This window comes from Sander lucioperca, chromosome 12, assembly GCF_008315115.2.
Source record: "Sander lucioperca isolate FBNREF2018 chromosome 12, SLUC_FBN_1.2, whole genome shotgun sequence".
Classification (NCBI taxonomy): domain Eukaryota; kingdom Metazoa; phylum Chordata; class Actinopteri; order Perciformes; family Percidae; genus Sander; species Sander lucioperca.
This window is the reverse complement of record NC_050184.1, coordinates 33,205,652-33,232,295: the sequence shown is the minus strand read 5'-3', so window position 1 is coordinate 33,232,295 and position 26,644 is coordinate 33,205,652. Positions and strand designations below refer to the sequence as shown.

At 43.2% G+C, this 26,644-nt stretch overlaps 2 protein-coding genes across 2 annotated transcripts in view; both read right to left on the bottom strand.

Moving 5' to 3' along the window:
- si:dkey-261h17.1 overlaps positions 1-5,317 on the bottom strand; it is a 44,047-nt gene extending 38,730 nt beyond the window's left edge. The window contains exon 1 of the mRNA XM_031290480.2: positions 5,088-5,317. The gene's annotated coding sequence lies outside the window, so the exon portion shown is untranslated. The remainder of the gene's footprint in view (positions 1-5,087) is intronic.
- Positions 5,318-8,505: 3,188 nt separating this feature from the next.
- plxna2 (plexin A2) overlaps positions 8,506-26,644 on the bottom strand; it is a 209,552-nt gene continuing 191,413 nt past the window's right edge. The window contains exons 27-32 of the mRNA XM_031290478.2: positions 23,522-23,621; positions 19,143-19,333; positions 17,815-17,984; positions 17,477-17,689; positions 17,018-17,168; positions 8,506-11,273 (exon numbers count right to left, since the gene is read on the bottom strand). Of these exons, the coding sequence (XP_031146338.1) occupies positions 11,178-11,273; positions 17,018-17,168; positions 17,477-17,689; positions 17,815-17,984; positions 19,143-19,333; positions 23,522-23,621 (921 nt within the window). The 3' untranslated portion in view covers positions 8,506-11,177. The remainder of the gene's footprint in view (positions 11,274-17,017; positions 17,169-17,476; positions 17,690-17,814; positions 17,985-19,142; positions 19,334-23,521; positions 23,622-26,644) is intronic.

Below are 26,644 nucleotides of genomic sequence, written 5' to 3'. Positions count from 1 at the left end.
ATGCTAGCTGAAGCTGCACTTGATTTTAAAAACAAATTGCAGCATTTTTCAACGTCAGCCAACAGTGCTCTCTTATATTTCTCTCTCTTTTTCTCTGCCCCCCCCTTGTGTCGCTTGATTCCTCGATTAATTTTTTTGTCAACAGTATAGCTTCCAACTTCCAATTTTCAACTTCCAACAACCACTCTGAGGCAGACGCGGTCTACTTGATTCTGTCTTGAAATTCCCAGAAGGCATTGCTTCATTTTAACTTTTGCAAACAAATAATCAAATAAAAGATATGCAGGTCTATTTGTTTTATTTCAAACCATGCACGTTTACGTTTTTGAACATCTGATCTGAATAAGTAATTTTGCTACAAAATAATAGAGGCTAATGTAAAAGTTTGTGACTGTAGAGGGTAACCATGACTGTGATATTAAGAGACTCATATGTGGTATATATACTGATCAGATTACATTATTACTAGGTGTGAAGGATTTTGGCAAATTTGGTTATCGTTTGGCCAAAGAACTTTTTAATTGATGCCTGAAAGGGGGCCGAGAGAAATTATATGGGCTGCTGTTTACAATTAAGTGGCCGCATGAGGGCCCCTCTGGCATCTGCCCAAATGCCAGATTACCAGTCCGTCACTGCTCTCCACCCTACTTGCGCATGTCCGAAGAAATAAACAGCAGACGCACAGTGTAGCTTACCGGCTGGTAGCATGCAGCTGAAGACACAGGGTAACATTAGCTTACCGGTAGCTGCAGCTGCAGCTGACCTTTTCCAGACACCATGGTCAGAGCCGGAGTCGGAGATAATGGAGAAACAACAGAACTGAAAAATCCTCCTGCTTCCCGGAAGTCAGTGAGTCTGTTATGTAAACAAACAAGGAAGGTAACGCACGTGGGCTCGAAGGGACTACACGGTGCGTTCATGTGCGTCTCGGTAAACTAACGAAAAACTCATAAGTACACTTAGTGGCTCTTTATTGTGACATTGCCATCACTGCTGAAAATGAAATGTTTCAATCAAATCAAATCTAAATTTAAATTTGAAAGTCGAAAGTCAAATCGAATCGTGACACCCCAAAATCGAACCTACAGTATGACTGCTTTTTGTCTACAGAAGTTCAACTCTGCCAACACCCCAATGCGTGATAATACAAAACTTTTTGTTATGATCAAATACATGGCTACAAAGTCCCTATTGCAGCAATTTGCCTCAAGATGATCAGTGGTAAACAGTGGCAAAAGGGAAAACCAAAGACATTTGAACAACCATCAGGATCAGAATTGAGAAGCACTGAGGTCCAACAAGGTGTCAGGGTTTGTTTCACTGTGAAATTAATACTCAGCCATTCTTCAATATGGGGCTGAAATCATCCCTGGCATCCTCTTTTGCCAACTCACATTACTGTAATTATTTCAGAATTTGCCTTGTAATCCAGGCTGAGAATCCTACCCAGAACGAATGGGATGTCAGCTTTACGCAACTACTTGTAAAGGCATTATAGGGCGTTAAGTCCCGCGTGGATTTGAATTGGTCTCAGCAGTACAGGATTAGAAGCAGCGGGGATTAGACCTTCCCTGGAGGAAATACAGAAGCAGGGGTGGCCAAGGGACTCAAGATATAGAATACATATTGCTTGATAAACTGGCTGCAACAGGAAACTACTGTAAGAAGCATTGTTTATACTAAGCTTCACAATATGAAGAACATATCCTGAAAACGATATTACTTGTGATCAGGGCATGAAGTTAACTTTTTTGACCACCAGCCACTGTGGCAGGTGGATTTTTAAATCCACCTGCCACAGGGACTTTTTACCAGCCACTTTTTTTGTCATAAAGGTGAAAAACAGGAATTGCTGTGTCTCTATGATCCTATCCTGGCCTATTGATGGTAGCCTACTTGTGGACATTGTGCTGTCATCATGTGCTGTAGTATGGGGGCCATCCTGCATAGGGGCCCGGTGTTGGCTCGTTACGCCACTGCATATAAGAGATGAGATGACAAAATCAGGAGTAGCCTATGCGCACCAAAACAACAACAAAACACTGGTGAATGCGCACCATAACACAAGAATTTTTTTTGTATAGTTCTTAAAAATAAAAAAATAAATAAAAAGGAAACTTGTTTTGGGGAGAATAATACTTATTACTATTAATTCATTACTCTGGGCTGAGATTTCCTAGGAACCTTACCAAAAAGGCTCAGGATGCTGCAAATGTTGGTAAAATATGAAAAAGGCTGGTGGATTTAAGACACAAAATAAGAATGAATCAAATATGAACATATCTGTCATTGTCAGTGGCTTGTTAATCTTTACATTGTTAGTTAATTTCCTATCCTGGCCTGGGACACACATTCATACGGTTTGATAAAGTACTTGTTGGACTTTAACTTATCATTGCACTTACAATAACGAGAGTAGCTGTCCTCAATTTAGGTCATCGTGTAGGTCTCATCTGCGTTTTTTCCTGCATCCACCGTGTGCGTTTGTGTGTGATTGTGTGTGTGTCTGTGCGTGTGTCTGCGTGTGATTGTGTGTGTGTGTGTGTGTGTGTGTGTGTGTGTGTTTGTGTGTGATTGTGTGTGATTGTGTGTGCGCGTCAGTCGCGGGGGAAACGGAGCAGCCCTGCCCGCTGCAGAGAGCCGACAGTATTGAAACAGCAGCAGGTTCAGTGACAGCGTACATTGATGTTAAAATGTATACATGTTGGCAGGACGGTCTGAAATGTTTTGCATCACTCAAATCTCATTGGCTACCCGCCAATGTGGCAGGTAGATTGACAGTTTCACCCGCCAATCACAAAAGTTACCCGCATTTGGCGGGTGCCAATTTCATGCCCTGCTTGTGATAAATAAACAGATATTAAAGTGTACTCAGTTCTGCATTTATGCTGCTTTCAACATTCTGCTAAAATATAACAAATTGCTTGTTGAGTTTAAAACAAATGAAAGAGAATCATTTCCGACATTCTTTTGTTGAACAAATTGAACATGTAATTGAATATAAAAGGCACTACTAAAAAAAAGACAGTTTTGACGGTTTCTTTTTAAAGTGTGTAATTTTTACTGATATTTTCTTTCAACTTACTCAAAAAATCTCTGAGTTTCTTTCGCGATACGTGGCAGCCTTTCGCGAAGTGTATAATGCCCCAGTTCATATTGCGATGATGATAAAAAAAACGATATATTGTGCAGCTGTAGTTTATACCATTACTCCACCTCAGTAAACAGTGTCAAACTGCACTTTCTTATTAGTCATGTAGAATGAATGAATGACCACTCCTCTGTCTGTTTATACACTATATCCACAATGTTCCACTTCTGGGATTTCTCCGGTGCCGCCGGTAATTCCGCTGCATTGCCATCTTTTCTGCCGGATGTCCGTTACCTTCTTCTTTCTTTGTGTCGGCATTCTAAACTCCGGTGGATTTATGAGGACTATGGTTAACTGCTCCTCAGATCTCTGCAGGGTAAATCCAGACAGCTAGCTAGACTATCTGTCCAGTCTGAGTTTTCTGTTGCACGACTAAAAGAACTTTTGAACGTACACGTTCCACCAAAACAAGATCCTTCCAGAGGCTATTTTGCAGAGGCACCGTGGCTCTGTCCGGCGCTTAGCGCCACCCAAGACGATTGTGATGGTTTTAAAGAAATAAACCAGCCAATAAACCAGAGCACGTTTTTCTCCTATCCCAGAATGCTGTATGGACTAGCCTAGACCAGTCTACACGTAATCAGTTAAATCTGCTTTTGCCCCAGGTAACTCTTAGGTATTAAAGTGGTGGTATGGTTGCCATAATTTGTTTGTTTTGCTCAAAGACTTCACTTAACGCTTTCATGGGCACCTGGACCTCCTTCCTGCTTCTCTTTCTGCCCACTTATCTGCTATTTTCTACTGTTTCCTCTCTAATAAAAGACAAGTGCATCCAGAAAGTGGACAAACGTATGAGCTTTTTGCCTGGTCATCCACAAGCATCCTCTGTGGAATCACTGACCCTCAGGGCCATTTCATTCCAGCTAAACACACTAACCCACACTTCCATTAGCAACCTAATGTGATTGGAGCCCCTGTGGTGGCGCAGAGAAGCTGAGCTCAGTCTGAGCTAACAGACTCACATGAAGACAAACGACCGCAATTCAGCATGTTACAGCCATGGGTTATTCTGTTAGCTGCTAGCCAGGAAGGGAGTGGGAAATGCAAGATCTCAGATTGAGTCACAGATACAGGAGGTGAGAGAGGTATGGCCTGTGTCTCCCTGAGGTATGCACACTGTGGGGTGGGGTTTTGGGGATGTGCCTGAAAGAGGCCAAAATTGGCATCGCCTTAGGTTGGAGGTTTTCAAACTGTGGGAAGGGGAAAGATAGACATGAGGCAAATATACAGTGAGAGATGAAAGGGACAGGTGTGTGCAGTTCTGGAAACAACAGGAATTTAGTTATTGTGGTTTGGCGGGGTGATCAACACAATCAGCAGTAGGGGTGGGAAGGAAATTGATCCATGTATGTATCGTGATTTTTTTTGTGACGATTTTTAAAATTGATTCTTTTCTTTTCAGAATCAATATATAGTTTTTTTACCAATGATTTACCAAAATATTTTCCGTTTATACGGTACCACCGATGGCGACGCAGAAGCAGAAAATACATGTGGGCCTAATGTAGGCTACTTCTGAAATAAATGTCAGACTGACTGACTGTCTAAAACGTGATGTGCATTCTTTTTAGAAAACATTCGTTTTTAGAAATGTCTCATGATGCTACTGTCTCTAGAAGTGTCCTATTCAACTTTAGTTTTTGTTAAAGAAGGGAGAGAGAATCGCAATACTCAATAGGCCTACTATCGAACTGCAGTTAAATGAAAATAGTATCGGCGCCCATGTATCCTGAAAGAATCGAATCAGGACAAAAGCATATCGTCCCAGCCCTATTCAGCAGCAGCGGTACACAGCTAGAAGCATATTCAGCCACTTTAAAAACCCTTAAAGCCCGATTTCTACAATTTGCGTCAAAACCGCGCTCCTTCTTGGGAGTCTTAATTCAGTCAAATCTAAACCCTCAGATATAATACACAGATGTTAATGTTGACTTACACTTACCGAGGATATCTTCATCTTCGACTTCCGTCGCATACAAACGTCCGTAAATCTGCTTAGAATTCACTGAAAAAAAGACGCTCCGTATAACAACAGATCTTGCCTGAGAATTACCACATATTTAAGTTTTCTTCAGTTTCGAAGTAATCCAGTGATAGTTGTCTGTACATCCATGGTCACATTGCAAACAAGAACTGGTACTAGCCAATTCGGCATACTTTTAAAGTGCCCATATTATGAAAAAAATCACTTTTTCTGGGATTTGGGATGTTATTTTGTGTCTCTGGTGCTTCCACACGCATACAAACTTGGAAAAAAAAACATCCATGCTGTTTAGAGTGAGATACGGTTTCTGAATGTGTCCTGCCTTCAGTCTCCGGGTGAGCTGGTCAAAATCCTCAGGGCTTTTTACGTCACTAGCCGAAACGAGGTGGCTAACCGTAGCATGCTAACGCTAGCATGCTAGCTCGTTCTGAATGGCAAAACACTGCTACAACACACACTAGTTCACCATAATCTACAAAAGAACTACTTACATGTCCCTGTTCTTCAGGTATTCCACGCAAAGTTGGAAGTGTGCCCTCATTTAGAAGTCTCCCGGCTAGCTAGATGATGTGATCTTACCTAGCTACTGCGCATGTGCGACTGCCAACAAAGATGTTACAGCAGTGCAAGGTCTCACTCTGTAGCTAAAACAGAGACCTGAACACAGGGTGAAAAGAGGAGCTGCAGCAACAAAAATATGGTGTTTTTTGAAAATGAAACCACCTATTCTGGTACAACCTTAAAATACAATTGTGAGCCTGAAAATGAGCATAATATGGCCACTTTAATGGTGCCAGTTTGACAAAAAAATCTCATTTCTTGCCAACAAGTATCTTATTCTTATTCTTTCCGGCAGACTAAGCACCGTTTAGTACGTTGCTGCCTCCCACTGGTGTAGAAACGTCGTTGCTGCTTTTGCCCTCAGAGACATTTGTAACTACTGAATCTAAACGTTATAGCCTACTACTTCCTGTTTACTTATGTACATCCCCCAAAGCATTTTGCAGTGTAGTTTTGGGGGGCTGGGTTGTTTATGGCTTTGCCCAAATTGGGAGGTCGCTCAACAAAAAGACACAAATACAGAATTTAGCTCTATGCAATTTTTAACCAGCAAAGTTTATTTATATATAACAACAGTACAAAGTGAATCATTGGCTTGCAAAATAGGTGTGCTTCATATTTACAATAGGTACACAATAATATATTATCATAACAAAATCAAAGCAAATAAAAAAAAACAAGAGAACAACCCTTTTTTAAATACTTTAAGTTTCTTACAATTTTCACAACACTTTTATAAAACAAGAACAGACAGCCATTATTATTATCATCATCATCGTTATCATCGTCATTGCCAGTAATTACTATTTTACAGAACTCCAGTGTCTACAAAGGGTTTGTTTACAATGTGTTTAAAATGGAAGTATACTCATTACATACTTTGTGATATTTTGACTTGAGAATAGTATATTGGATCCCTCAGGGTTTCAATTCATCCGTCTGATGCCATGAAGCAAACAAAAATGCTGATTAAATGCTTTGTTTTGTATAAGGAATGATGACACGTGCCAGTCAAAACCACAACCCCCGTCTCTTCGGCAACGCGTTACACCGAGATCAAAGAAAGTGCACAAAGCGCCTTCAATTAGCAATCAGCTTGAGCTGAAATGAGGTTGTGTTTATGAGCGTCTATCCATATCTCACACGACTGACAGTCAAATGAGATTCTGCGCTGCAGAATGCGAGTAAACAAACTTTTCTTTTCTCAGTTCAAACTGAATTAAAACGATCCTGGAAACGAGTGTACATGGAAACAAGCTATATCTAGGAACAGAAGAAAAAAAAAATGTCTTTCACCAAAAAAAAAAAAAAAAAAAAAGGTGCATTCAGCTGTGATGTAAGACATGTACACATGGGCTTCTTGTAAGAATTTGCAGTTAGACTCTAATGACAGCGTGGATCGATATGGAATAAAAGGCAGAACTGAAGCATGAATTAAAACGCATGCAAAAATCTCACACAAGACAAGAGGAAACATCCTGATATAAATGATCTCGGAGAGCGGAGAGAAAAAATCAAAGCCACTCTCAACCAATTTGTGTGCCTCTGATTACGTTCGTCACAATTCTGAACACAGGGGAGCTCATCTAAGAGTGGGAAAGACTATTAAACATACATTTGTTTAATCCCTTGCAAAAAGGAAAAGGCATTTAGGTCCTGTTAAAATGATAAAAAGCATTACTCCATACAAGCAATGTGAGGTATGAGGAGGATACAATTCTATTTGCTGAAATTGGGAAGACACCTTAATCAAAAGGAAGAAGCTTTATGTTTATGTACTGTATATGTGCGCCATTGTGTACCTACAGATGTTTATTAGGGGGTTAGCGATAGGGCTGGGCAATATATCGATATTATATTGATATTGATGTATGAGGCTAGATATAACGTCTTAAATTTGGGATATCGCATATGACACAAGTGTTGTCTTTTCCTGGTTTTAAAGGCTGCATTACAGTAAAGTGATGTCATTTCCTGAACTTACCAGACTGTTCTAGCCGTTTTATTATTTGCCTTTACCCACCTAGTCATTATATCCACATTACTGATGATTATTTATCAAAAATCTCATTGTGTTAATATTTTGTGGAAGCACCAATAGTCAGCCCTACAATATCGCCGCAATATCGACATTGAAGTATTTGGTCAAAAGTATTGTGGTATTTGATTTTCTCCATATCGCCCAGCTCTAGTTAAGGCCCTGACACACCAACCCGATAATCGGCCGTCGGACAGTCTGGCGAGGTCAGTGACTCGAGTCTGTTCGGTGTGTTCCGTGCCGTCGTCCTTCGGAGGGGCCGATGGCCTTCCTTTTGGCCGACCTGACATGCTCGGTCAGAAGGTGGGCACTGCCGGCAGTTGGACTCAATGACCAATCTGATTGGTGGAGTGCTAACCCGGAAATGACGAGCGGGATTAGCGTGACTAACGCCTCTCAAAATCTGACGAAAATCTTTTAAACTGACCGTTGTTGATCTGAAATGAAGACAGATTCAGAAACTGCACGGCCTATTTCTCGCTTAAAATGTTTTCAGAAACACGTTTCGGTGAACTATTTTAGTAAAATATAAGATCACATTCTGAACAAGCCGCCATGACAGTCTGTCTTTGAATTTCCGGAGAAACCAGACCCACGTGACGCGTTCGTCCAATCAGCTGCCATCGGCAGTCGGCATCACTTCGGTGTATTCCGAGGCACTTTTTTTGGCCAACTCAGGGAGGCAGTCAGTCCGACTGCCTTTTCTGCCGAAGGTCGGCCGTCGGGTTGGTGTGTCAGGGCCCTTAGAGAGCGAGAAGGTGCCTTTTTTTTCAGATGAGGGAACAAATTATAAAATCTAATCTTTCCCACATGTGCCCCCACTGGCCGGACACAGTAATAGCATGTCAATCATCACACCATCCTACATTTCTCCTTGCCTGTTAGTTTGATGTTTTTTTTTCTTCTTCTTCTTTCCATCTCCTGATCACACTGTGCACACACAACGGACTCAGATCAAAGAGAGGCTTCAAAGCCGGAGCAGGAAACTAGAGCTAAAGGGGTTCTCTCTCTCTCTTTCTAACTCTCCCTCTCTCTCCTCATTTCTCAACACCCTCTCTTCAAACAGCTCGGGCGATCCCGAGCGCTGAGCGAGGAAACGTCTGTCTGAGCCCAGCCATACCCTCTTCACCTTTTCCTTTATCTCGCCAAGACAGTTCTCAGCAGAGTGCCAGCTCTGGGTATCACAGAGAAACCATTGGGCTCCGAAGCACTAAAAAGGACCGTGCCCAAGTCGAAGACTAATAAGATCACTAAGAACACTAAAGCAGGCGGGTATCTAAGGCCACAGAGAAGAAAGAAGCACCTTTCACCCCACTACTGCTGTTTATCATGCTCTCAACAACACACCATTGCAGTATACTGTGCAAACCTATAATAATACCTATTTTCAAGTACTAAATGTAAACAACAAGCAAACATATATCCCGGAAGAAACAGAAAGGACCTATCCAGAGGATGGAATCTACAGTTTGTTGTCATCCAAGTAGAAGGTCGGAAGGTAACATTAGCCTTTCAACATGTGACGTTTTGGCTTAAGTCAGGAGACGCATCAACGCGACATGCAACATACTTCTTTTTTTTTTTTTTCTGTCTATGTGTTTCATATGTTGTGTTCCTCATTCCCAGATCTCTTTTCTCCCGCTTATGTTTCGTACCTTTTTTTTACGAGTTTCAAAACTCAACCATTCCAGTTAGAATTTATAAGCTTCAACTTCAGCCGGCTCTACACTCCAATATGAGAGCTTTGCTTCCCTCTGTAAAGCGTGAACCGATTTTTGACACATGAGCGAACAATTTAAACCCAACAGGATCTTTTGGCACTTGTTGAAACTGAACCCACGGAGCTAGGCTTCTTGTTGTCTGTGCGCAGGAAGGGGGGGGGGGGGGGGGGAAGGAGATCCCCCATCAGCTAACATCTCAACTGGTCAACAAAAGCTGGCGTGACTCATTGGCACTTGATAGAATCAAAGATGGACCCTTAGAGCACTTCTGATGTGTGATAGCATGCATGCAAAGTACACACAAAGTGGATCAAGTTCCCAAATAGATACAAACTGTGGTTATATAGTGGAGATTCTTAGCTTTGAGACCAATTGCTCTCGTTTGGTACACTGTGTATGTATGAGCAGCCACAATGCAGACGATACGTGCTCTCCTCTAGCAGAAGAAAAAAGTGATTTAGGGTAAATAATGTTTGGGACGTAGTTGGACGGGCTTGGGCCAGGACGGACCAATGGAGTTGTTCACTTGACAAGCTACTGCAGTTCAACTGAGCCCCTTTTCTGTTTGCAAAACTCAAATAGACATACAAACGGACAAACAAATGAAAAACATTTGTACATTCACATAAACAGATTGGCAACGGTACATACACAGATGACTTAACTGCTGAAAAAAACAACAACCTTGGACACCAGATTGATGCTGATTTATGGTAATCTCCTAAATACACTATAGACTTCCTCTCGTCCTCAGTTTAGGTGCAAGCGTGCTGGCTGAACTGTGACCATCCATTGACTCTTAGATGACGAGCATAAGTTTTTCTTTTATGTTTTCCTGTACACTTCTGATTGGAGGAAGAGCAGAGGTTTTGTCCGTGTCATGTGAAGCATCAGTCCGAGGAGGGAAAGGAGTGAGAGAAGACATGGACCGTGGCCTGTTTCGCTACCACACTGCCCGTCTCTTTACGTCTTTGCACAACAACACTTGACTGAGACTGAGAGGCGGATGTTTTCAACTGCAACTGATAATATTCAAATGTACAAGTAAAAAAATAAAAATCTGGGAAATCTGAACGCAAACTCAGCAGCAGTCCGACGTGAGATCTGCTCCTCTGCTTCTCGCTGTTATTTTTTTTGTTTTTTTTTGTCTCCATTTCACACTCAGGTGTCAGTTTCTGACTGAGTGGAGGATAAAATCTGTTCCTCCGTTTGCTCTCACGGTTTGGCAGAGTCTTACTCAGACACAAACGCACACACGCACACACACACACACACACACACACACACACACACACACACACACACACACACACACACACACACACACACACACACACACACACACAATTTCCTGTCAAACTGAGAGAAAATATACTTTGCGGAAAAAAAGGAACGAACAAAAATAAATAAATACACGCCATGTTCTTGCCTTCTCTGCTGATGGTCCTTCCTTATGCCATTATCAGCTCCAGCTGCAGGGCCTCTATCTCAGTCTGTGGGCCCTTAGCTGGTGCCATCATGGAAGGAGGGGAAAGAATTACAAACTAAAGCTGTTGTATGTCTGTCCGACAGTGAATGCAGAGAGGTCCCAGGTCTGGTTTTCGTGGCGGTAGCTCCCACGATGAGAGGTAAGTAATGCGGAACCTTCTTAGCGAGGGCCCTGTAGAGACTTGTGGTCCTGTCTCTCTCGTTGTTGGCTCTCTCTTTGAGTGGCGGTCGCTCTCAGCTCTCCAGGGACATGGCCGAGATCAGCTGCTCCACCTTGTAGGACAACCTCTGCTTCCTCGCCTGTTCATCCTGCTCCAGGGCGGCTGTGATCTGTACAGGACAAGGAAAAACTTTGGTCAAATACCAGCCATAAAAAAAATAAAAATAAAAAAATACATATTCCGACTGCATCCTTGGTGGTTGTGATACATTTATAGAATTAGATCTGACAACATTTCGTAGAGAATTGCGTATTTCTTTATGGAGCAGAGCCTGTTTTCAGTGGTGGAAGAAATATTTAGATCCTTTACTTAAGTAAAAGTACTAATACCACACTGTAAAAAAAAAAAATACTCTGTCACAAGTAAAAGTCCTGCATTGAAAACACTACTTACGTAAAAGTATTTAAGTATCATCAGGAAAATGTACTTAAAGTATTAAAAGTAAAAGTACTCAATGCAGAAAAACCCTTACATTTTAGAAATTGGAAACAGATCCAAACTGTGTTTAATGGTCTAGTAATTTCAGCTGGACTTGTAGGCCGTTATATTGTTGGGTAGTTTAATTTATAATAAAACATTGTATTTTATAAACTACATGTGTTTTGTGTGCAAAAATCTTAATGTGTAAAGTAACTAAAGCTGTCAGATGAATGTAGTGGAGTAAAAAATACAATATTTCTCTCTGAAATGTAGCGGAGTAGAATTAGAAAGTGGCATGAAAAGAAAAGACTCAAGTAAAGTACAAGTACCTCAAAATTGTACTTAAGTACAGTACTTGACTTAATGTACTTAGTTACATTCCACCACTGCCTGTTTTTTGTTAGGTTTGTATACAGACATCACATGAAATAGAAAGAAAAGAATTACATCACTGCCTTTGTCTTTGACAACACACGGAGAAATATTTGTGTATTAGCCTTTCCCCGTTTTCATCTTCTGAGCCCATTTCTTGGAAATTTGGCATTTGTCATGTCGGGTTCAAAAGGAATTCAGACAGGTACTCTCCTTCGTTCTCTCGTCTAGTGTCTGCCTTGTCAGGATGAATCTATGTCAGAGTGGCAGCAACACACACGGCAAAGGCCTTTAATATGAACATAAAACAGCAACACAAAAATATGGGCCATGTCACCTTTGATATGGATATCTGTATCCAAATGCCGCAGCTTTTATTTCAACATATGGTTTCAGGTTTGCTACTGTGTATCTGTTTGCTACCGTTGATCTATTTCCTATCCAACTAAACTAGACTGGAATGCAGTGTTTCACTCAATAATTGATTATTCCAACAACATAATTAATTGACCCCGCTTATGCAATGCGTGATTTCAAATATTCTGAGGTGAGAGATGAATAAATAATAAATGAATATGGGAGAAAAAACTGTCACCCACAGTGTACCATTTATTCATTATTCACACGAGAGTAAAACTTATTTTTTCCATTACTCATTCACGGTCTTTGTCCATTTATTCATACTCCGGGTCACTTAGGGACTTATGTTTTCAATCATAAATTCTGATAAAATATCAGGTTTGTACCAGTGTTTTGTCAATCAAAAAAAAAAAAACCACACACAGTACTTTTTGTGCTTTCAAACATTTTACAAGGTGTGTCGCGTCAAAGAACAACGGGCCCTATTTTAACGATCTAAGCGCACGCCGCAGGTGCGTTTAGGGCGTGACCAAATCCACTTTTGCTAGTTTGACGGCGGAAAAAAGGGTCTGTGCGTCGGGCGCATGGTTCAAAAGGGTTGTACTTAGTGTCTTCATTAATTCATAGTTGTGTTTTGGGCGTAACATGCAATAAACCAATCAGAGTGCCATCTCCCATTCCCTTTAAAAGCCAGGCGCGTTTGTACCTTGGCGCATTGCTATTATGATGGCAGATTTGCACCGTAATATTGTTTGTAATCTTTTGCATGTTTGTGTGCTGCTGTGTGTCCCTGTGTGTGTAACAAGCATAGTGTGCGCTCGCTGTGCATAAGCCTAGGCCCATTTTACTAATGCGTTGTTAAAATAACAATGAAATGCTGCGTTATTGACTTTAGACCAGGTTTTTGTTGGTCAATGGCGCAATCACTTCCCGCTGCCTCAAGATAGCAACACACCCAGAATGCACCTGAACACACCTCCCTGTAAGACCAGCACACCCATGCACAGATGGGTGCAGGTGCATTTGCTATTTAAACAACGTGGGCGCTGGACGGGAAATTGACAACTCCGTCGGTCTTAAACTAGCAAAGACACTTGCGTCGGGCTTTGCGCTGCGCCGGGTGTAAGATAGGGCCCGAGAGCTTTTATGTCCTTCAATCAATCAGAACCACATTTTTAGTTTTTAGCGCAGGGGTCTTCAACCTTTTTTAAGCCAAGGACCCCTTAAATGAAAGAGAGATGGAGCAGGGACCCGCTACTACATACTGTACATTGTAGAAAAAGAAGTTGCATATTAAATTGGGCCTACAATAACGTTTAGGGTGGCCTAAAGCCTTTATACATAACTTTTTATGGTGCATACAATACTAAGCTATTAAAATCGTCTAGTAATTGTAATAAATGTTAAATATACATGTGATACAGTGAATCCTTAGGGTGAACTGTATCTGTGGATGGCCTTAGAGACTACCTTATCTATAGGCCAGTAAGCCTATCATCAGTGGGGATTTATATTTGCTAATAATATGTTAGATTCATTTTTAGGACTTTTTAATTTGGAGACCCCCCTGCTGTGATGCTGAGGACCCCCTAAGGGCCCCGGACCCCCCTGTTGAAGATCCCTGTTTTAGCGGATTGGTTTCGGTCGGTCCCTTCCACCTTTTATGCAGAAAATGTTGACTGACTGTTGTCTGGAAAACATCTTAGCAACACTCATCTTCTCTTTTTTTCCGCATAGCATGGCAAACCTTTGTTTGCTGCCTGTCCTGTGTCAGAACACAGTCTCTGTCTGCCCACCTACCATCTTCCACTCATCTGCCTTAAGTGCTCTTAAAGGCTGGCAGCTACAGACCGAGCATTTCCTCCTCCTCGTCGGGCCCGATAGCAATCTATTATTAATCTGTAGCACTGTATGCAGGTGCAGCTCCCACTGCCATCTCCCAAATCCATTTAAGTAGGCTGCAGCTCTGGCCTGGTTAGCCTGACAAACGACCCCTTTGTGAAGGGCTGAGTAAGAATGAAGAGCTGTTAATGCTAGGTGAGGTTTTTATACACTGCACTGCTGGGAGACAGCACGTACTACAGGAGTGATGAGGCACATGTGTATGTGAGTGTGTGTGTGTGCAACATGAGTGTGCGTTTACATTTGTTTCTATGCATGTGCGCATCACATGGTTACAACTGCAGAGGCAGCAAAAGTTACGTGTATGAGATTCATGGAGAGCAAAGGGGACGCTGACTGGATAATGGGTAGAAAGAGAAGGAATGTACAGGAGGGAGGAAGAGAGATAAAATACGAGACAGAGAGAGAGAGAAAGCGAGAGAGAGATACTGTGGTCCAACATAAAGGTCAGGCTAATGCGTCCCAGAGGAGGAGCTGACATTAGAAGCAGAATGTCTCCATAAATGCACTTTCTTTCTTTCTCTTCCTTCTCTATCTTCCTCCCTTCTTTTTTTACACTACCTGTGATCTGACAGCGTGTGTGTGTGCCTATGAATCAGCTCATGAGAGCCCTATATAACAGATAGTCCACTCTAACTCGGCACAGACGAAAAGACAGGGCAGCATGCTGAGAGCTTGTAGACATCCACTTTCTACTGCGCAGATCAGACACGCTGCCTTGTTGAGCGCAGGTCTCACTAGACCTCTGGGCTTTGGGGAAGTCTACTGAAGACTCGGAGCTGACCTCACTAACCTTTTCCAGTTATGAATAGCCTGGGAGCACCGAGGGCAAAATGAACGTGCATTAAAAAGCGCGGGGCGAATTTGCGGCACGCCTTTTGTTCCATCTGCCTGTAATTAGCGGCTGATTTGCCAAGGCAGCAGCTCATTACACAATCAGCGCCTGGGACTGCCCTCCAGGTAAAAATGTGCACGTGAAGGAGCTCAGTATGCAGAGGGATTTATCTGAGATCACCAAGCTCAGAAATTATGCTGCGCAGAAATACAGTAAAAACAAAAACATTTTGAAACATTTAATAAGGGCAGAGTTCAACTCAACCTGAGGAAATTATACTCTAACTTATTTGTAGGAATTTATAATCCAGTCAGTGCACAGTCAGTCAGTTCTCTGTCTTCGATTTGTTTAGTTGCAGTCACTGAGATGATTCACGTTACATTTTTTTCCCCACCATGACCTTTTCTTTTAGATACTCCTGTGCCATTTGTACCTGCTCAGGATTTTGTTTGTACAAAACTGGCCCTCGTAAATCGCACGAACCTTCTGCATCAAAAAGAACGGCGCTCACGTTAGGCATGCACATGCTAGAACGAGACTGTCCTCCCCCGAAAAAACGCTCCCAGAGGTGGTTTGTTCAAGCAGCAATTACGACCTATATTTACGTTTATAGTGGCAGTGCTCAATGTCTCTGACCGGAGTAATAATGACGGGAGCAAAGAAAGAAGTCAAAGTGCGTTCCATTTACCTCGGTACTCGGAAGCCGGAGCTGGGACTGACATTTACAACTTGCCAGGTTAGCCATTGTTAGCAATACCAGTTAATAACAACGCTTAATTACTGTTTTGTGCATACAAACTGCATAACAAGTCCACAGATTAAGTGCTAATAACATCATGTTACAACAGCTTTCAAAACTGTTGATGCACAGGGCATCCATGTTGGATTCCGAGCTCGGAAATAACGGTTCAGGGGGCGTGTTTCCGATTTTGACCTCGGAAAACCCAACTTCCGAGAACAAATGGACTGCACTATAATGTGATGAAATATAAGAGTGTGAAATATCGTGGGGGGCGTGTGTGTGGATGTGTCAAACAAACACAAAACTGTTCACCCGGGACAGCGGGGGTTTGACTTCTGTTTTAAAATAAAAGTAAATTGTGAGGTTTTTTTTTACTTCACGAACATCATGTTCAGCGTAACCCTCGGCAAGTGAAGTAACGTCTGATTTGAACCCAAACCTAAGTAGTTTTGGTGCCTGAACATAACCAAACTGCGACCATTTCACAACGTTAAAGGAGAAATCCGGCGCAAAATGAACCTAAGGGTTAATAACACATGATTACAGAGTCGACCATTCTCTGGGATTTGTTTTCATGCTAATCGAATGTGACCAGTTTTAGCCCAAACCGCTAATTAGCTTATAACGCTAGTCGTCGGGCCCAAGCGAAAGTAAAAAGAAATCATCAGATCAAATCAGGATCCCAAGATGGAATACATGCGTGAACGGTATTGTCTTTATAAATAATATAATATCTTTTTAATAAACTGTCTGTACACTTCAAAGTTCTCAATGCTTGGGTTTACATGTAGAGACCCTCATTATGCTACCGTGGAAGTGTGGTGCTATTTTGAGTCTTGTTAGTGGTATAGAAATAGCGATTTCTTTTTACTTTACCCGTGCCCCGACGACTAGCGTTATAAGGTAATGGCTTGGGATAAAACTGGTCACATTTGATTAGCATGAAAACAAATCCCAGAGAACGGTCGACTCTGTAATCATGTGTTATTAACCCCTAGGTTCATTTTGCGCCGGATTTCTTCTTTAAAGATGTGTTTAAAATCGCAACCGATTTATTCTCTGGTTTAAATATGAGGTCGTATTTCCTGCCACCGCTAGGGGCGCTATTTTATGAAACTCTCCTGTGGGTCGTATTAGAGGGTAGGGTAACAAACGGCCCATATCATTGTATGGTTTAGAGGACTTGTTGGCTAGAACATGTGTGTAGGCAAGTATCACTTACCTCCTCACTGTACTTGCTGACGTAAGAGTAGATCTCATTGAGAGCGCTGAGCATGTTAAACTCTGTGGAGTGGAGTCGGGCCTGTTCTGCCAAATAGGCATTCATGTCCTGGTCACTAATGGCCGGCAGCCGGTTGATGTCAGCGTAGTACCTGAGGACGCAGACAAGGGGGCAGCACTTTGCATCACTCGCAGAGAATCACTGAGTTGATGTAATAGCTCTGCTGAGACCTAGTAAACTTTTTTTAGCCGTAATAAATCACTTTCATGAACAATGAATGCCTGGTAACAGTCGCTCACAAAAGGCTTTTTACACAATCTGGTTGAGAAGTGTAAGCAGGAAGAAAGAGAATTATAAATCAATTTCCTAAAAGATCCCAGTTTTTATTGTAAGAGGATATAAAAAGGATGTGACAGAGGGGATCAGAATTGTGTGTTAAGTGAGTGTATCAGCTCGTACCTCTCTACCCAGCTCTTGTAATTGGGGATATCTTTAGCGTAGAGCAGCTTATTGGATGGGGAGTCTTTGCCCAGACGGTGCTCTGAAGTGGAGCAAGAATCCATAAAGGTCTGAGCTACCACGGACAGACAGGCATCCGTGATGCTGCTCTTATGGATGTCAAACACGAACTGCGGGTTCTTGATCACGTTCACCCAGAAACGCAATGGAAGGCTGAAAGATGGAGTCAAAGAGAATAAGTAAGAGACAGAAAGACGTTATCTGGCACACTGAATTCATCATGTGACATTAGAGCAGCTATGCCATGTGATATTTCCTTAGCAAAAAAAGGCCCTTACCAGTTGCTTTTCCACGTGTGTCGCACGTCTGTGTCATGAATGCCATGCTTGTCTGCCTGCTCATCCAGGAAGTCAAACATGTATTTGATGGCGAGGGGAAGAGTGCTCCCTCGGTGAACTGTACTGAACAACGTCTCGAATAGGTCGTCGACAAATTTTTGTAGGGTACCCTGTGAAAAGGAGAGAACATGCACTCTAAATGCAGTCTAAATGTCAGTGAAAATGTAGTCTCCCATTGCCTGACTTATCTCCTCAGCGCTGTGGTGTAAGGACAGGCTCCTCCACACATACATTCAGGGATAGGAGAAAAATACGCTCTGAGTTGTTCGCATTTCTTTAAACCAATCACAATCGTCTTGGGTGGCGCTAAGCTCCGGACGCAGCGACGGTGGCTCTGCAAAATAGTCTCGGGAAGAAACTTGTTTTGGTGGAACACTTGCACCCCGCAAAAGAAAACGCCACATACAATATTAAAGGTGCACTATGAGTTCCTGCATGACATCACTTCTGTTGACGTTCCAAGTAAATACCAAACAAAACAGAGCAACCTTGCCCCTCCCCCCATGTTTCCGTAACTGTCATATGACTAACTGACTAACTGTCACTAACCCCCACCCCCTCCCCCAACCATCTTGTCAGTGATTGGCTGGAACGTGGTTTGTTGTATTTTGGTGCACAGCCTGTGCCCCTAGTGTTTGTTTGACGTTTACGACCCCTGTGTTGTCTCCCGAGTCTGGGCTTTTTCACGGTGTGTTCAGGGGGCAGGCAGCTAGCGGATCAAGGAGAGATGCCTACGATTTGAGACAAAAATGAAATCTCGCTGAAACCATGCAGGAACTCATAGTGCACCTTTAAATGAAGTTAACTGTTGACACAATACAGTAACGTGAGCTATTTAGATCAGCTGGATACATGGTTGAACGAAATTTGCTCTTACCAGTGTATAGCCGTGGGTATTTTGTCCACAGCAATCCCACCAATCTGTCCCAAAACGTCCCAGTTAGAGAGGAAATGCCGCAAACATATTCTTTGTAAATCTTTTTTACGATTATTCCCCGAAAGAACCAAGCATGCCTGCCTTGTTGCACGATCCAAATTCTCTCTAAACTTGCCATTTTCAGCGTGTAGCTTGCTAGCTTGTTTGCAAGTTTGTTTCCCGAAGCGAAGGGAGATTGAGAACAGCAACACAAACAGAGCGGAAGGTGAGGGACATCCGGCAACGTGGCTCACTTGCCGGATGTCAGGCAATTATCCCAGAAATGTACTTCCGTTGATCCAGACTATCGAAAATGTTGACACATACTGTATATGGGGGAATATGAATGTACCTTGGTAGCTAGCAGCCTGGTCAGATAAATCTCAGAGACCATCTTGCTACCGCGGTCCCCTTCCTTCTGGTCTCCGTGTTCGTGGTTCTTCACCAGGTGCCACACCTTCACACCACTTTCTAGATCAGGGGTGATCATGGGAGCACGTGAACGGAGGCTGTCGGGACTGCCCGTGTAGCGGAATGAAGAGTCTGTCCAGAAAAAAAACAAACAATAGAGACAGAGATACAGAATGATCAGTAATCCTAAATGACCGTGATTACAAAAGCTTCCCTTAGGTGCAGCATCATGCAAATTAAACACGCCCACACACAAGCATACAGTACGTATACACATAGCCTCTCTCTCATTTCCATCTCTCTTTGTAATTCATGACAAAGACAAATCTTCTGTGTTCCCCTCCCGCTCTAAGCCGTGCTGTAAAGGAAATTGCAGTGGTGGATAATTTCATAGAACAGCAAAGTAATGAAAGGGAGGGGAAGTAGTGGTCCCTGGCATCGCATTGATTAGCAGTGGCCCTCTTGAAACCAGAATCCCAAATGACACACAAGCCCTTGCCACCCATTTATCTTATTACATACAGTGTGCAGGAAAGACGTATTTACACAAAGCTACATATTCATTCTCTGTTTCTGTCTTCTCCCTGCGTCATGAATACTTTGAACGTTGTTTTCTTTTTTCCCCTTCCTACACTCATTCATTTTCTCTTCCTTTTGCCTCTTTATATAATCCCTGCCTCACTGACTGAAACTAGTTTTGTCCCTGGCTCCTCTTAAAAGCACTCGTAATTGGCTCTTCCCTGCCACACTGTACCAACGCCATGCTGAAAACATCCCTGTCACACTCTCATCAATGCATCAAAAGATCCCTAATTTGTTAAGCGCTGTAGCCACCACCCTTCATCCATACATCCTCCTCGTCTCTGCTCTTGTGTTCCTGCCTCAGTCTGAATGATGCTGGTTTCAGTTTCCCTAATTAGCCGGCGTCTACGCCTGCCAGCGGGCTCACTAGAGATTCGGGATCTGAGGATCTCAATGAGGATCTCAATGAGGATCTCAATGAGGATCTCTCTGACCTGGCATCAAAGGCCGAGGCCAAGCTTTTTGCTGCCAGTCCATCCACTTACACCTTTCAAATAAGACCAACCTGTGCCTCTGCAGTGGCCACTAGGGACCAGGGCCTGAGTAGGGGGAGAGGGGTTTGAATATATGTGCCTGTGTAAGTGTGTATAGGGTGGATTGAGGTACCAAATCCCATCTTAATCCAGTCACTGGTTTTTACTGCGCTGATATTTCCTCGTTCCCATCATCCTTCCGACACCCTCAGCCTTTCCCCCAACTTTACTAGTCTTTGCCAGATCTTCCTCCACAGCGCTGCGGAGGAGAGTCTGGCTAGTCCACACAGTAATCCGGAAGGGAGAAAAATGTGCTCTCATTTACTGGCATTTCTTTAAACCAATCACAATCGTCTTGGGCGATTGCTAAGCGCAGAGCGGAGCCGCTGCAAAATAGCCTCGGGAAGGATCTTGTTTTGGTGGAAGGTGTGTACATTCAAAAGTTGTTTTAGTCGTGTAACAGAAAACTCAGATTGGACAGATAGTCTAGCTAGCTGTCTGGATTTACCCTGCAGAGATCTGAGGAGCAGTTAACCATAGTCCTCAGAAATCCACCGGAGTTTAGAATTACAACACAAAGAAAGCGGAAGGTAACGTGACATCCGAAAACGGACATCCGAAAAGAGTGACATTCGACGGAACAAGAGAGCAATCCCGGAAGTGAAACGTCGTGGATATAGACTACAACTCCCCTAACACCAGGGGCGGAGCTGGGAGAGGTGGCTTCTGGAGCTCCAGCCCCGAATGTTTTCTCAAAAGCCCCGAATCTTTGAGGGGTTTTAAAATAACTTCAACTTTGGGTCATTTCCCCTTCAGACTCTCTGACTGGACCGGCAAATCAATGGAACAAAAGTTCTATTACTGGGGAAATACTTAACTTCAAAATAGTAACATCTGACAATTTTTGTGGAGTGCAAATGAGTCATCCCCAACATTTGTTGTGTTTTGGTTTCAGAATGCCAAAGGCAGTTGGTGACCAATTAGATACAGAACAGGATGTAGGCTCTACAGGAAGATTCTTTTCCTTGGCAACTATCAAATGATGTACAGATTTTTAGGCATTCTGTTATCTCAAGTGGCTTTAAAAAATAGTGCATATAGCTGCCGTAATTGGGAAACCAATCTTCCCGGGGGATCATTCCCCCAGACCCCCCACCCCCTAAGTTTGGGCAGAGCCCCAAATGTTTACAACGTCTGGCTCCGCCCCTGCATAACACTAAGCAGTTACCTGGAGCCCTCTTCTGCTGCAGCCCCCAGCTCCTGGACACAGCCAGCCAGTAGGGGAGTGTGTTGTGGCTGACTGTTAAAGCTCAAGGAGGGGGTGGTGGTGGTGGTACCGGCAGTGCAAATTGAGTCAAGATGCTAAGTGTTGAACGTGAAATTGGTATGAATCCATCAGCAGGTGTCGAGCTGCAGCTGTGCCTGCTGTGCCAACCCATGATTGATGAGGGACGTGGCACACGCCAGCAGAGCCTCCGCTTTTTATGCCGTGCACGTCCAACTCCAGTGCTCGAGCACTCGCACACACAAAGTAAAAAAGCAAGAGAATGAATGCGAGAGAGTACAGAGCCTTTCCACCGCACGTTGCAATTTCATAATGGCTTTAATATCCCTTTAATATCCCTTGTGACTAAGATGTTTGAGAGTAATGACTATGTAGGTGTAAAGCTCCAGAAGAAGAGAGCAAATTAAGCTATGTTATTAAAACAACAACAACATAATGCAGATAAAGGTTCTTTTCTTTTGTTACACTGGTAGTTATACTTCTTTACATTACTTTGGTCCTGCATCATTTGTTTAAAAGAGATTGATGACAGAGCCTGCACTGTAATCTTTTTTTAAGATTGGGACTTTTCCACCTTTCATTTTTGACAGGACAGCTAGGTGAGAAAGGGGAGAGAGATGGGGAAGACATGAAGGAAATCGTCACAGGTCGGATTCGAACCCTGGACCTCTGCGTCGAGGCATAAACCTCTCAGTACATATGTGCGCCTGCTCTACCCACTGAGTCAACCGGGCCACCTGCACTGTAATCTTCTAAAGGTCATCACAGATATCAGTTATGTCATCAGGTGTGTTGCGAATGTCACTCCACATGACTGCACAACACTGAAGATAAAGGTTACACACAAAGTATCCACAGGTATCCAATCCTGAATAAGACTTGTAATTGCTGGAGGGATAAGGACGCAGATAGCGCTTTTTCTTTGTTAGGCGGTTTAAAGGCAGTGTTCACTTTCTGTGCCCAATCCTGGTAATTGGCCATGCTCACTTATCTTTTTGTGTTTGTGTGAAGTATCATTCACACAGAATAATTAGCAATCATAATAAGTTGCCTGGTACTGCTGTGCGTGTCTGGCATGGGACCAATTTTGGCACCCAGCAGCACAAACTACAAGCACATCTGAAGTATGTTGTGTGTTTGCATGCATGTGTGTGGGTGCAAGTGTGCAGGCCCGTTGTGTCCCGCACAGAATGCATCTTCATTATAATAATATCACAGCTTTTAAATCAAACAGTGGCTATATGTCTTACTATCCCCTCTTCTTCATCTGTTTTTTTTACCTCTCTAGTCTTTTCATTATTGTATCATCCAACAGAGTTTGGACCTGAACTGTAGAGCAAACTGCAGCACACACACAGTTGGAGAGAAACCCTCTGCAGCAGAAAGCAGAGCAGCTCCAAACCATGGACTCGGACTTGAGTCCATGACCATGGCTTTGGGGAGAGTGGATTTGGCTTTGTTGATATCTGAAACAACTAATATAAAAAAACATTTTGATGTGTCTGTGGAGCAACAAGAACAACAATATAACATTTGCATGGAATTAACTGCTGATTAACTTTTGAATAAACCTGCAAATATGTATGTAATTGCCTTATATATATATATATATATATATATGTAGGGTCCAGTCGCCAACTGTCGAGTCAAGTCTTGAGTCGCCAGTGTTCGAGTCCAAGTCCGAGTCACCAAAGAAGTGTCCGAGTCGAGTCACCATTAACTGAGTTTGAGTCCGAGTCACGAGTCCAGAGAATAGTGACTTGAGTCGGACTCGAGTACTCCATCACTACCTATTACACATAAAAGCAGTCAGAAACTTCATCCAACTACCTATTTCATGAAAGTCTGAGTCCTAGTCCAAGTCATCAGTGCGCAAGTCCATGTCGAGTCCAGAAAACAGCGACTCGAGTCGGACTCGCGTACTCCATCACCGATGTCACGACAGGGGAATGAAAAGAGCAATGTGGTCTACTGACTCACCGTATCTGCTGATGGAGGAGCGGGTTATGCTGGCTGACGAGGGGATGTTGTATGATGAGGTCTGTTTGGGCACCAAAGCCACAACGCAGCGGTCTGACACCTGTGAGAAGAGAGACACATATAACATGAATCTGCTGGTACCATAATGGTGATTTCCATATTTTAATTAGAACAGAGTTTCTTTTCCCCCTGAAAAATGTTGTATATTCCCATAAACAAAACATATCCCAAACCCCCTACGCAACCCAGCCCTTCCTGTCATATCTCTGTTCCCTGCTGTTCTCTACCACAGCCCCGTGGCTTTCTTTCTGCAGAGGATGGTGGCTGTACTCAACATGACTGTCATTGTCATCCCCTTTCACAAACATTAGAGACATGATGTAAGCTTTGGCACTGGGATGAGATGCTAACAGGGAGTGAAAGAGAAAGCGAGAGAGAGAAAGAGAGAGAGAGGAAAAGGGAAAGAGACACTGTCAGAAAGAGAGACAGAGACTAGAATGCGGAATGTCTCATCTCGTGTACTTCGCACCCTAAAAGAAAACGGGGTACGCAGGTTTAATAATAGCATTAGAACAGCCCAGAGCCAGAGTCAAAGTGAAAGACGGAGAGAAGAAGCTGTGTAAAAGATGGCGTGTCGTGAATGAGAGACAGACACTGAGGTTCATCCTTTTTTCCTCTCAGCGTTTTCTTTTTACAAAGGGCTCCTGGCCTGTGTGTGATGTGCTTCAGTCACATCAGATAAGCTTTTTTTTTGTATCATTCATTTTTAACATGCTACTTCTGTTAGTACACCATAACATCCCATTTAAGAAAAAAGCTAAACACGGCAAACAAAACTTGTGGTTCTTTTCTGAAAGCCAAAACAACAAAACAGCTTGTTGGCTGGCATTTACAGCCCACCCCAAGGAGGGATTTCTCTCTTTCAGACCCAGCGAAGACAAACTGAGGAGCCTCCAGTGGAGACGTAAACAAAAGGCAAATGCCAGGCTCCAAAAGACATACCTCAAAAGAATCTACAGAACAACAGAAAATGTTGCGGCAATGGGCTGCTTTCCATCCCTTGTTTGAGAATAAGCTACTGAATGTTGGCATGGGCATTTACAGAGTTCCTCCTTGCCCTCGAGAGCCATGTGCCTCTCATCCTCCCTCAAATCTTGCCCATACTTCTTTCTTCCACGCTTCCCAAACTAATCTCGGCTGTGCTATTAGTTGGCGTTACCATCTGGCCTCTACTGGCCTCGCTGGAGAGACACTTGAAACTGGGGATGAAATCCTCTTAAAGACACAGCTCTGGCTCCGTGGCGTCTTGGAGGGAAATTAAAAATGCTCTTCCTTAACCCCACCCGGCATCTTTGACCCTTCTATCTCTCACGTCCTGCTCATTTGTCTCCCGCTTTCCTAAACCAAATTTCTACGGCCTCTCTGTCCAACAGCCTCCTCTTGGCTGACGATGCACGGACCAACTCTAATACACCAGCAGCGTGGACTTCAGTGAAGTTTCCATTGCTATTCCAGTGATACATTTTCTCTGGGGAGCATGAAATAGCTTCTCTGTCTCCCCCCTTTCCCATTACGCCTCCCTCCCTCCATCTCTCTCTCTTTCTCTCTGCTTTTTATGGCTGACAGAGAGGCTACAGCAGAGATGGGTCCTTGTGATAGAGTAAATGATTGAAGGCGTGCAGATTCGCCCTTCGGGGATAATCCAGTGTGGGGCTGATAGTGGCCAGGTGTGATAAGGGCTGTGGGCCCTGCCTGTGATAAGACCTTCCATTAGACAGTGCAGAGCCGACCACAGCAGAGTGCGGTCAGCCTCTATCTTTCTTTTCTCAGCCCTCCGGACACAACCCCTCAGCCCTGGCCTTAGCCCGTTTCCCCTTGGTGTCCCGTCTCTCCTGGACTCATGCCCTTAAGATCACAACGCTTATCATACCTGTCGACTCTGCCCAGTAGCTTGGAAACACACAACCTGTGCATATGTGCCCTCCTGTCGTAACGAAATGTGAGATTGGCCATTGTGTATGAATATAACTCTCTCTTAGGTGTCCCAGGGAATCTTCTGAAGAGTTATATGCCAATCTGCTGGTCTTTCTAATGGGATTTAAGTTTAAGTTGGGCTTTAAACAATGAAATGTGTTTAATTGAAGAATCAGTGTGAGTTTTTACAAATATTGGATATGTGACTTTAGGGTGAAGCAGTAGTGCAGGACTAATCAAATATGCCTCTTCTTTTCTATAGAGCTCAACAGTGACCGCCCACTTTTTTAACAGCTCTGGTTCCGGAAGTCCTTTTCCCCGTTCAGTATCTCCATTGACGTTTCATTAAATGCTTAGCACCGAGATGAATCGTGACCATAAAACATTTGATTCGGCACAAAAGAACATTTGACAACTGATTCAAAAAAGGCAAGACTGTGTACAGAAATGATCATAGTCTTTAGTGGTAGCAGCTCGCTCTAGCCGTTCGCGGGTTTGCGGGTGCGGTAAACATTTCCATGGTAACAGCGAGTTCCACCAATCAGAGACGTTGCTGTTGCGCTTAGGATTGTTGTGGTTAGTGTAGTATTTCTCTCTAAGATGGCGAATAAAACGCGTTTTTCTCAAAACAAGGTTGATTTCATACAGACTTTTACAACCTCGTAGCTCGTGGTCAGTCTACCTTGGATGGTTTAGAAATTTATTTGAATTTGGATTTTTACTCCACACTGTTGAGCTCTATGGAATATACTATTTGTTAAACTATTTACTCAATATTCTTCCTCCTAAAAACCTTCATATTCCCACTTGTCCGACATTTTTTATCCAGATTTACAATGGGAACCAGCGAGCCGAGACAGACAGCATTGGATTCATGAACAGATATCAATGTAGTAGTATCTATTTTGTCTGGGGCAGATGAAAATAGCCCAATATTCCCCCCAAGTGAAGTCTGCAGGGTGGGTAACAGGATCTATCTGGCAGGCTCTCCTGGTATGGCCATCAGTGTCTGCTCTCCCTGTTCCTTCACCGCAGAGACGAGGACAGACAGAGGTTACCAGGCAGCAGCAGGGGATGGAAGTTTCCAAACTGACTTTATATTTTGACGCAGTCTCAGCCAAAGTGAAAGAGGGAGCATTCTGCCGTTTA